The sequence below is a fragment of the Patiria miniata genome, unplaced genomic scaffold, assembly GCF_015706575.1.
Source record: "Patiria miniata isolate m_02_andy unplaced genomic scaffold, ASM1570657v1 HiC_scaffold_29, whole genome shotgun sequence".
NCBI classification, from domain to species: Eukaryota; Metazoa; Echinodermata; class Asteroidea; order Valvatida; family Asterinidae; genus Patiria; species Patiria miniata.
The window spans coordinates 16,823,703-16,835,820 of record NW_024037068.1 but is presented as its reverse complement, the minus strand read 5'-3'; the positions used below and the strand labels follow the sequence as shown (position 1 = coordinate 16,835,820).

The following is a 12,118-nucleotide window of genomic DNA, read 5'->3' as shown; positions in this document are numbered from 1 at the left end:
GAACGGTCTGTTATCTGATGGCTCGCCTAAGGAAGCCATGTTGAGCTCTGTGATGTACTTTTCCCATAAACAGGGAGGGCTGAAATGAATCAGGATTTTGATAACAATTAAAAGAATGACCACTACAATTTGAATTTGAAACTAGAAACGATTGTGTTTGAGGACAAGCGCCAGCTGTTTATCCTGAAACGACTCAGTGACGTGACGAACACACCATGAAGTCACTTCAAATTTCATCTATATTTTTATCTCGGTATAAAGTTACAACCAAATCGAACATTATAGTTCTGTAGATATATGCCATTAATTGAAAACATCATACTGAATTCACTTTAATTTCCATCTATGATACATTCCGGTATGGGCACATATCAAGTTGTCCATTTAATATGACATCACATGACATGTGATGACTTCATGAGGACGTCACTTCGATTTTCATCTGAACCACACCCCTGTCTTTGTGCATACCAAGTTTCAACCCAATCGGAATGGTACTTCAGAAGTTATAACAGCTCGAAACAAAATGCCCTTCTAATATGAAGTCATGTGACACACGATGTTGTCATCAGGGTCCATCTCTGGTTGGTGGTCTAGGTATCTGGTAAGTCTCAAGTCAATCAGACATATCGTCACCGACACCACGAAGTGACCTTAACCCCCGCGAAGTGGAAAATGTGTGTTTTGAGATACAAGCGATTTAAGTTGGCGATGTTTTGAAACGGTGATCTGAACATCGTTTTAGCCTCAAAATACATATATTTATACATTGTCTGAAAGCTGGGATCTTGAATGTCACGTTAATGTATGATTTTCATTGAAATAAATTACTATTAATGAGTTATCAAACTAATTAACCATAACGTCACTTCGTGAAAACTCAAAATTCAGATTACGCTGTGTTCGAGTTTTCACGAAGTGACACTAACCACGTGTTTGTATTAGCTAACGGGTTAGCGCTACTTCGTGAAAACGCCAGAAGTGAGGCGCGCGTATCACGTGACATTTGTGTCACTTCGTAAAAACGCAAAACCCGTTTTTGACGCGTAGTGTGCAGGCACTTTACACGCGAAAGAATGGTATAGTACACTTCGTGAAAACGCGTACACTTCGTGAAAACGCATTTTCTGGTTTTGACCCATTAAGTTGTAAATGTTAATTAATGTTAATTAATGTTTTGACAAAACTAATTAACTTTGTGCTTAGTAACTTCTTGAGGTGATAGATTATGTGTAATTAATCACAAATCAGGAAAAAAATCGAAATCGCAAAATATCGATTTTTCGAGGTTAGTGTCACTTCGTGGTGACGGTGACGATATGAAAGTGCCAAAGTGTATGGCTTGAAGAAGAACGTGTACACAATATTGTGGCGAAAAATACATCTTTAATGTGAGGTTACACTGCGCATTGTAAACTACATGGATGGGCCTGATGCACAAGTTGGCCATTCCCTGAATGCATTTCATTAAGTGTTATCTGTTGAATTGGATGGTGCCGGACTCTTTATGCAGACATGATGCAGCCTTATTTACTGTCATTTTTTTAGTCTGGCTTTTAAAATGTGTATATTACAAATTTTAAATTATTCATTTAAAGCAGACTGGAATTAATTATTAATTCACTTTTTTCATTTCTCTTCACAAGTTCCAAAAATTAAGATGTAACCTCAATTTCAATTCAACAGGGCCGACTGGTGCATAAGGCCCAATAGGCCTTTTCTACATCGTGTCAATGCCGGTGTGGACGGACATTCTGTCCCTGAAAAACTTTGCCTGGTTTGTCTACGAAATTGTGTCCCTGACACAGTTTTTCCTAGGTTATACTGTCAACCTTATAAAACACATGTCTTTCAATGAACAGATTAGCAATTTGCCTATATCGCCTTGACCGAGGAGATCGCAATTACACAAAGCAAATTTTGCAGGTAGGCTGTAAAGTTCTGTATTTATTGGAGCGTGACCTTGGAAATACCAAACGACTGTTGTCACCTACCAGCATACTCACCAGACGTGACGTTTTCCACCGCCACCTCGGCAAGTTGCAAATATGCCTCTCTCGGATCTACACCGGGCATGGAGGTATCGATGTCCAAGCTGATATACCTAGCCGTCCGCGGTGGCTCGCACAGGAACGGGATCTCGGCACCATTCTTAGACTGATTGCTGGTAGCCGGTGAGCCGCACGGCAGGTTATCGTTGAAGTTGGGGCTCAGTCCAGCTCGCACTATCGCCCCGGTGAAACGATAACCTAGAGAGGAAAAGACAGTTCTACTTCGTAAATTACAGTTTCGCAAAAAAAAAAAATCTTTCTAAAAAAGAAAACCTAAATGAATAATAATTCGTAGGGTGAAGTGTATGAAGAACATTTACCCCCGCTATCCTCTCGGAGTGTGACGTTGATTCCACTCAAGTTGTGATTACTACCTAGGTCCAGCAGCCACCAAGGATGCGGATCATTATCATCTGGAAGGAAGGAAAGGAAGAATATTAAAGGGTCCATGAAGTGAATATTTCTTAGGAACTTGTTTTGTGCTCCTTTCTAATCCTCTAAATCCCGGTTCATATACTTCATGCGTAATGCAAATGCGAAGCGAATTTGACGTCATGAAACATTCGCTGCGAAGTTTGCCCGAGTTGAAATATGTTTTACAAATTCGCAGCGTAAATAGTTGCAATGACGGCACAATTTGCGTTCGCTTTTGCGCCTAGTATGAACCGCGCTTTATGAGTTTGAAAACTACGTGACGTTCCTTTTTGGTTACTTTTACTAAAAAGAGTACCTCTCTCAACGTCTTAAATTTTCCATGCTTGTCCAGACAACAAAGGGTGATTTTGCCGTGGTGTTCTTTCAGTAAGACACTGTCCATATTATGTGTTTTTTTCTGCTGAAATTATGAACATTTGTTCATTGAAGACATTTGAGAGAAAGGTTTGCTCACTGGCTTACTGCCATGAACTGACACATCAACTCTTTCGCTACGGCGAGCCGCTGACAGCAGCACACAACAATTGTACAAGTCGTACGGAAAGCCGCTGGCAGCGGCTCGGTGACGTTGCCGTGAATAAACAGGGTACCCCCATGACGTGACCTTATCTACATAATTTATACCGTATAACCTCTGACCCTAGTTTGAGCCGCTGTCAGCGGCTTTCCGTCTCGCCGGGGTCTGCTGCAGGTTATTGTGAGCAGTCTGTTTACAGAGATACGTTTAAAGATGGCGGCGTCTATATCGACACACGGCAGAATTTCCAGCGATTTATTAAGTCCAAACGGGACGAAATCAGTAAATTATCATTATATCCGAGCGGACGGAGAGGCAAGGGCAAGGGATTAGGAAGGGGAGGGTGGGCATGAGGATGGACATAGGGATATCATGGGAGCAGTGGCGTACGCAGGATTTTTTCAAGGGGGGTGTTTCAAAATTGGATGTCATCATTTATGACGCCAGAAATGAAGATGGTAAATATTGTGTTGGCGCCAGAAATAAAAGATAGTATCAGTGGGCTAACTTAATGCTAAAATAAAAGTCGGGAGTTTGTGTTGGCGCCAAACATAGTAAATCGAGAAAAAAAACCAACATGTTCTGTGTCTTTAGAGTATATGATGAACATGAGTAAAGGGGTCAATGTGGGCAGTCCCCTCCCTCAACAGCATTTACAAAAATAATCATAATAATTCAAGAAAAGTGACACGGGCTGCGGAAGTGCTAGGATCTGTTCTTGTAATTGGCTAAAATTACTTAGCTTCGTCCCTGGATCTCATGATTCTCATCCGTTGGGAATCTAATTCTTTGTGTAAGCCGCCCCCACCCCTAAGGCCAAACTCCAGATACAGGATACAAATGCGCTCTGGTCACAGGGGCGGATTCAGACTGCCATTTGCCCGGGGGGGGGGGGGGCTAGAATTGTAATGAAGGGTCCAGGACCTGCGAGCGCGCAGCGCGAAGCCCCTACGGCGTGGGGTCCGGGGCCCGCTTTAGGGCCCCGTGAAAATTTCGGATCGTAGATGCTCTGTGGTGCAATCTGAGGCGATTCCTGGCTACTTCCACCGTTTAGAAAAAGTTTTAAACATCGAAAATTCCATTTAAATTTGTTATTTTTTTTGTTCTTTATAAAGTTTGTTATGTACTCAAAGTTGAGAACCATGTTCCATCTCCGTATTTTTTTCACAATTTTCTATTTTGGAAAGGGATTTAGGCCACTTGTAGTCCGAGCCTCAGCCATTCGCTGCTGAAGGTACAAATAAGGCGGGGGCACCGCTAGGGTGAAATTAGCATAGAGGGAATTTGGCCGGAGGACTAATACGAGCGCGGAGCGCGAAGCACTTACGGCGTGGGGTCCGGGGCCCGCTTAACCCTAAAGGGGCCGGGTAATTTTGACCATCTCTCAGCCGGGGGGGGGGGGCGGATTCCGCCCCCCCCCCCTAAGATCTCGGCCATCGAGAGACGAACAATTTTGAAACTCGGCACATGCATAGAGCAACTCTTCCTAAACATACCCAAGAAATTTCATGACTATAGGTCAAAGGGTTTTGGAATTATGGCTAATTAATTATTCATATGTACGAATGGCAATTTTGCTCTGTGTACACGACGTATATGCGAAAATTCAGTTTTCACGGCGCGTAGCGCCGGAAAATTTTCGTTACGCGGCAACCCGTTGTCCGATTTTTATGTTTTTGGTATCAAAAGATGCTCAAAGCTCGAGGCTAAAAAGTCATAACAGCTCGGGTCGCGAAATATTTTTTTTAGAGGCTATCACGGAAAATGTTGAGGGGGGGGGGCGGATTCCGCCCCTCCCCCCGGCCCCTTTAGGGTTAAGGGCCCCGGGAAATTTCGGATCGTAGATACTCTGTGGTGCAATCTGAGGCGTTTCCTGGCCACTTGCCCCTGATTTTTTTAGCAGAAGTTGTTAAAATTGAGGGGATATTTTGTTTCATTTGTTTCAAATACATATAGGCCTATATACTCTTGCTCTTATAAAGTGTCTTCTGTATTCAAAGCTTAAAGTTGAGAACATGCACATAATTTGTAATTGTTCCGCGCTCGGTCACATAACTCTCTTTTCCCTCCATATTTTTACATGGCAAAGGGGGGTGTTTAACAGCCAAAACACCCCCCCCCCCCTGCGTACGCGCCTGCATGGGAGGGAAGGGGCACAGGAGTGAGAGCAATTAGGATGGAGATGGGGATGGAGGTGGGGATGGGGATGGGGATGGGGATGGAGATGGGGATGGGGGTGAGGATGGGGATGGAGGTGGGGATGGGGATGGAGATGGGGATGGGGATGGGGATGGGGATGGAGATGGGGATGGGGATGGGGATGGAAATGGGAATGGGGATGGGGATGGGGATTGGGATGGAGATGGGGATGGGGATGGGGATGGAGATGGGGATGGGGATGGGGATGGAGATGGGGATAGGGATGGGGATGGAGATGGGGATAGGGATTGGGATGGGGATGGGGATGGGGAAGGGGATGGGGATGGAGATAGGGATGGGGATGGGGATGGGGATGGGGATGGGGATAGGGATGGGGATGACGATAGGGATGGAGAAGGGGATGGAAATAGGGATGACGATAGGGATGGGGACGGGGATAGGGCTGGGGAATGGGGATGGGGATTGAAATAGGGGTGGGGATGGGGATGGAAATGGGAATGGGGATGGAGATGGGGATAGAGATGGGATGGGGATGGGGATGGAGATGGGGATAGGGATTGGGATGGGGATGGAGGTGGGGATGGGGATGGGGATGGGGATGGGGATGGGGATGGGGATGGGGATGGGGATGGGGATGGGGATGGGGATGGGGAAGGGGATGGAGGTGGGGATGGGGATAGGGATGGGATGGGGATAGGAATATGGATGGGAATTGAAATAGGGGTGGGGATGGGGATGGGGATAGGGATGGGGAAAGGGATGGGGATGGAGATAGGGATGGGGATGGGGATGGGGATAGGGATGGGGATGACGATAGGCATGGGGAAGGGGATGGGGATGGAAATAGGGATGAAGATAGGGATGGGGACGGGGATAGGGCTGGGGAATGGGGATGGGGATTGAAATAGGGGTGGGGATGGGGATGGGGATAGGGACGGGGATAGGGATGGGGAAAGGGATGGGGATGGAGATAGGGATGGGGATTGAGATAGGGATGGGGATGGAAATGGGGATAGGGATGCCTGGTTTGCCAACATAATGAGGATGGCAAACAGCAGAGTTTCAAAACGAGTCCTGATGAAAACAGTGACTGGGAAAAATAGACGGGATAGGCCAAGGAAGAGATGGGAAAATGACATCATGGATAACAGCGCCCTCTACCTTGAACACCGCAGAGCGCAAGACAAACAGGAACGGAGAGCGAAAGCTGGTGGAGCCAACGTCCTTCGGGACATGGTGCAGGATTAAATTAGATTAGATTAGATTAGTATTTATAAATTAAAAGCAATTATGTTTTACATCTCTTTTTTCTTTCCTGCCCCCTTTTCTTTTTCTCCCGTTTGGGGTTTCTTTTCCAAGGGGAAGCGCCCCTTGCCCCCCCCCCCCCCCTCCCCTTTCGCGACGCCCATGGAAGCAGCAGAAGGAAGTGTTGGTACTGTGTCATTGATTTCAAGAATGCCGAAGGTGACTAGAGAAACGAAGTAGATGATGACATGGGGTCACAGCAAATGAAGAAGTATTTCCCAATGTTCTTACCGGTGTGCGAGAAGGAATTCGTCCGTCCATCGATGGCCTGATAAGATTGATGAGGCGACCATTCGGTGCTCTGTGACGTATGTTTCCCATGAATAGGGAGGGCTGAAAATAAATCAGGGATTTGATAACAACTTACAATGGACAATAGCCAAGGTATTTTACCCTTTCCTTTTATGAAAGTCTTGCTGGAAATAACATTAAAAAACATAACATTTCAAAGTCGTGAACCGCCCCCCAAAAAAACCCAAAGCACATGCCTTCTTCCTACCTCTGACGCGACCCCCCCCCCCTCCACGACATCTGAATGTGGTGCAATCTATGACGTTCTGGACTTAACTTCTTTTAAAAACAAGAGTTGCTACTCTTTCAAGGGGTAAAAAGCTGCAACATAGACTGACAAATTCAACTGAAAGCTCAAAAACTAAATGCAAACTCGAAAAATCGACCACAAAATAGAATTTATCCTTAAATTTTACATGTCCAACAAAACAGTGCACATGCATATGTAGAAGTTTTGCATACAAGTACCATGGGGCAGGTGGGTGAATGTACATGTGTAATGTACATTGTACTTGCACAATTTCTTTGGTGTAATCGAAAAAAAAAAACTAGTTGTCCAAATATCGGCTTCCGATGACGAGAAGAATTATTTTTCTTTAAGCCAACCAAACTATTTTGCAATAAACATTTTGGTAAAAGTCCGTTATATTTTGTTTCGGAACTTATTTTAAAACAATAGTGCAGACTACGAGTGGCGCAAGTTGGGCCATTTTTGGTTCAATTTGCCTGGCGTCTAAGATTTCACATGGTCTGAAGTTATAAATATTCTGTTTTAAGGCTAATGTAATCAAAGAAAATTTTCAAGCCATTTGAAGCAAATATGAAATATTAAGCAAATTCAAATTTAGCATGATTTTGTACAACGGAAACAACATTTTAAATTAGCTCAACTTCCCACCCTGTGCACATTCTAACAAAAGTGGCCATTAATGCACATCAAAAAGGAATTAATGAAGGAGGGCAAAACAGAGGGCAGTATTTTAATGCTGTTCCAACTCAAAGGCCAGATAGGTGGTTCAAAAGTGGCCATCAACTTTTCAGCCACCAGAAAATACAGATTGCATATTTTGTCACAATGGTTCCAAAGTAGCCATCGGCTTTAATTTTCTGCTTGCACCTACAAACTGATAACTTTTCCCAGTTACCCTGCCTCCTCTTTATTATGATTATGTGTGAACAAGCCTTCATCTGCAAACAGGTTTGACGCGCGTGGACGTATAGCCGCTCTTTACAGCGCTCTCGTCGTTTGCTATTCTGACACTTTGTACATCGAATGAATAGTTGCACTGGACACTAATAATTCTATGTTACAACTGATGATGTAACAACCAGCGGATAATGTATCACCATCCGATAATGTCACACAAATTGACCGATGCTGTATCACTAACCGATAATGTAACAGAAATTGACCGATAGTGTAGTAAAAATGTACTGCACTATCAGTTGATTGTTGTTACATTATCGATCTTAACCGGTCGGTGATCATTATCCGTTGTAAGATGGAATTTTGCGTCGGGGTTATATAAATCAAATTAGGTTTTGCCCGTCGGTGAAGGGCAAACCTAATTTGATTCATTATCCGTTGGTTATTACATTATCAGTTGTAACATCCTATTCCAACCAGCAACATTCTAATAGCGAGGCATTAACGCCCTTTCCTTATAAACAGATGAATAGAAAAGAAAGGGCTTGTATACACAAGAACCACACATACGACATCTTTTATCTACGTTTTGCGGGACCCTATATGGCCCGGTTTAATTTTGACGTCTCTTCTCCTTCGTAGGTGAAAAACAGTATGCATGTACATGTAAAAAAGCAATGTGATGAAGAAAACTAGAGAAGAATACCGTTAATACCCCTTACATTGGTTTCTTGAAACGCTGATTTGATAGGGGCTGACATTATAATGCGGCAAAAACCTGGGCGATTTATGCGGAAGCCTAAACAATTATCCCGGCCGACTCTTCTGTCCAGGTGGAATAGTAATCCGATCGGGCTGAATGCTATTTCGCATGGGCGTATTACTATTATGATGGATAACGGTTCCACCCGAGCGGATAACTATTGATAAAAAAGGCTCATATCATTAACTTGGAAATCGTAGCGTACATTATATTACCGTGACGTCATTTTGACTTCTTTATGTATTAAATTTATTTCTCAAAATGAAATTGAAAATAAAACTAATTTCTTTGAAACGGGTTGAGGGATGAAAAATGAAACCTGGTGTAACCATAATAGTACAAAAACTTGGAAAAATGTGACTTCATGACATTATAAGGCTATCACATTAAAAGCGATTTAAGGTTAAAGGATTTTTTTATAATACTGAAAAAATTGCCTTGGACAACATTAATTCCAGAGCAGTGAGAGCCCGAAGCCGCTTGACTTTTAATTCCGGTTTTAATAAAAGTGCAATATATCAAGACAAAGACTTGTTTTGCACTTTTCATGCAATTCTTACGGGACTTAGAAACAAAGTTGTAGGAATTGCATTGCACATTTTAACCCGTTTTTCTCCGCCCCGGTGCGAAAATCATATCTTTGTTTGTTTAATTTACCTACCTGCAAGATCGCAGCTACCTTGTTGAAAGCAACAGCAGACAAACATCACCGGGAGCAACAGACGGCAAATGTAGACATTCCAGCCATAACGTGATACATCCAACAGCCCAGCCATGTTTGTGATGTCTGATGGTTGTATTTCTATCCGCATCGTTGGCTGATAAATATGTGTAAAGGATCGCGAATGCGCAAATGTTCTACAGCGGTAGCAATATCTCTAATCGCCATTTAAAAGAGCACTTTAGGCCAGCAATGCTGAGGCATACGTTGCTGTACATTAAATTGACGTTCAGGTTGACTTCCACCGCCAAGGCAAAACTGTGACAACCAATCGTAGGCGTCCTTACGAAATTAATAATTTGTATTACTATAGTCATTAGCGCGTCGCTTTCTAATTCTGTGGTTCTCATTTCCGACCAACCATTTTTTTGGCCTCCCGACCGGAGAAAAGAGGCATGTTTTGCTATGCTGCCGACCCTGTCCTGAATTTCCTAACTAGAAAACAAAGTGCAGAATTGGGGAAAAACCGCCAAAGTAATATGTATAATATGTTACGTTGCCTTCACAACGGTACGGTGCGTTACGGATTAATCCGAGGTACCAGCACCACGCTCTGTGTCAACACAAGGTTTGAAGAACCAGTATGGACAGGCTAAATGTTTACTGCCTATAAAACTGTTGTCATCTGAAAGCGTAATCTCTATGCTTGTCAATGATACCTTGTTTACATTTCCAGGGTCATGCATCACTGAGCCCCACTGTCATTCGATCTTGATGCAAAATTGCAGTGGGTTCATTTTCATGTCAAACACAATAGGCATGGCGCGCATGAGAATAAGTATTCAAGAAGAAGAAACGCGTGCATAAAAAGAAGGAAAAAAACCAGGTCGGATTGGTTTCAAAACTGGATTTTATTGTTCGTCAATAATTTCTCGTTTTGACCAAGCCACGTTAAAAAAATTTAACCCGAGGATTAACATTCAAGCCATTTCAGAGACATTTCCGTAATAATAGGCACACGGTGCTTAGTGGTGTTTTTTTTTTAAGAAAGTGAACCAACTGCATTTTTGCATCCAGTTTTCAAGACAATGATGATCACTGACTATTACATTTTAAGTTTTTGTACAGCCTAAAGTGTGAATGTTTATGAAATAAAGCAATAGTCGTATTTTGTTGGATATGGCACTCCATACACATACACGAGAGTCTGGGTTATTGTCGAAATAACTAAAATGTGCATTTCATTTTTACTAGAATAAGGTTATACTCGACATGGAATAAACTTCAGATATCAAGTTCCAATTTCAATTTTTTCTAAGTGTTGGCCAGTAATTACACACTCCTGCTTGTCATGAGCAATTAGTTTTGTTTTACATAATATATTACAAATCTCATTTTTTTTTAAAATATAACAATGATGCCACAGTGTGAATTTACTCAACTATCCTAAAAGGCAGTTGACAACATTTGCACAAATCTCAAAATGAAATTTTGAAATTATAATGAAACAGCTAGCTTGGTTAATAATAACACCAAGCATTCTGTGAAATCGTTTCGCCCGGTATGATATTAATTTTAAGATATTTGAATTCATTGTGCAAAGATCTTCCGAACAAACGCTCATTGGGTGATTTTGTCTTCAAATAAGCCACCTATTGACCTCTTGCGTACGTTCGGTACACTCGGATTTTATTTCCATTGGATTTTACTAGCAAAACGCATTCAGAAAGCTGCAGCGTGATGGTTGAAAACCATTTGTGTATTCCCTTGTTTTGTCTATAACACAAAACATTAAATACTCCAAATTCAGAAAATAATGGCAACTGCAAATCTTGTATACATGTACTACCTTTAACGCTCCATATAACCTAGTAAATGACGTTGTTTAACAACGGCTTACAGCAAAAAAACTCCGTGAAAATCATCCAAAGGAATAGAGAATATATTTGTATTCTTTAATTACAGTAAATAATTAATGGTGAACAAGTATCGTCCACTGTAATTCTTCAGCATCCATTATAAGCTACAAAGGTCATTGTTGAAAACCGCCTCGTGCTGGATATTCATTTGTGTTTCAATCGAAGCTACATGTTACTTAAACACCCCTACATATTATAAAATGTTCTTGACATTAATGTATGCTGTCTTGAATTTCTTCCTTCACAAAAAATTAATTATCAGACTCGCCGTGCCAGTGCCTTTATGAAATGTGACGCAATTGCGCTTGCTTGATCTATCGATTCGAGCGCGCGCGTTCTGAAAATAAAGATGCGGTTGTTTAGTACGTTGGCAACTAACTCATTTAGTCTTTACAGCACAGACCATTTCAAAACAGTGCTTACCAATATTAAGTCATTAAGCTTTCGGACTGTGTTACTTCTTCGGCTGTTGTTCTTGCATGAACAGCCCACGAAGATGGGCGTCGCCATTTTTTTTTGGGGGGGGGACAAAGCACGTCCCCCACAAATCCTTGTATTTTCTATATGGTATGTTCTCAATTTGTCATTTGTTTTCTTGGGTGGGTGGGTGATATTTACCCACCCCACCCCCATGACACACCTGCCGCCCCACCCCTCCGGTTGACTGAGCAGTGACAAATTTAGAGGCTTGCGCCACTTTTCCAATTGTGGTTTTTGAGGTGTCATTTGTCAAAGAGTGAAAGGCTATGGTTGCCAATTAAGGCAGGTGAGGAAAAAAAGTAATCGCCATGAAAAGTGGCGCAGGCCTGTAAATACAGCCTTGCATAAAATTGGTCACTGCTCAGTCAACCGTGAAGGTAAGGACATGA

At 42.5% G+C, this 12,118-nt stretch overlaps 1 protein-coding gene across 1 annotated transcript; it reads right to left on the bottom strand.

Annotated features, from left to right (window-relative positions):
* Positions 1-26: 26 nt before the first annotated feature.
* Positions 27-9,913, bottom strand: LOC119735223 (fucolectin-1-like). The gene is made up of 5 exons (XM_038208929.1): positions 9,331-9,913; positions 6,700-6,801; positions 2,372-2,464; positions 2,007-2,249; positions 27-79 (listed from the first exon to the last, which is right to left on the bottom strand). Exons 1-5 carry the CDS (start codon positions 9,479-9,481, stop codon positions 27-29), a joined length of 642 nt encoding a protein of 213 aa, XP_038064857.1. The 5' UTR covers positions 9,482-9,913.
* Positions 9,914-12,118: the final 2,205 nt, after the last annotated feature.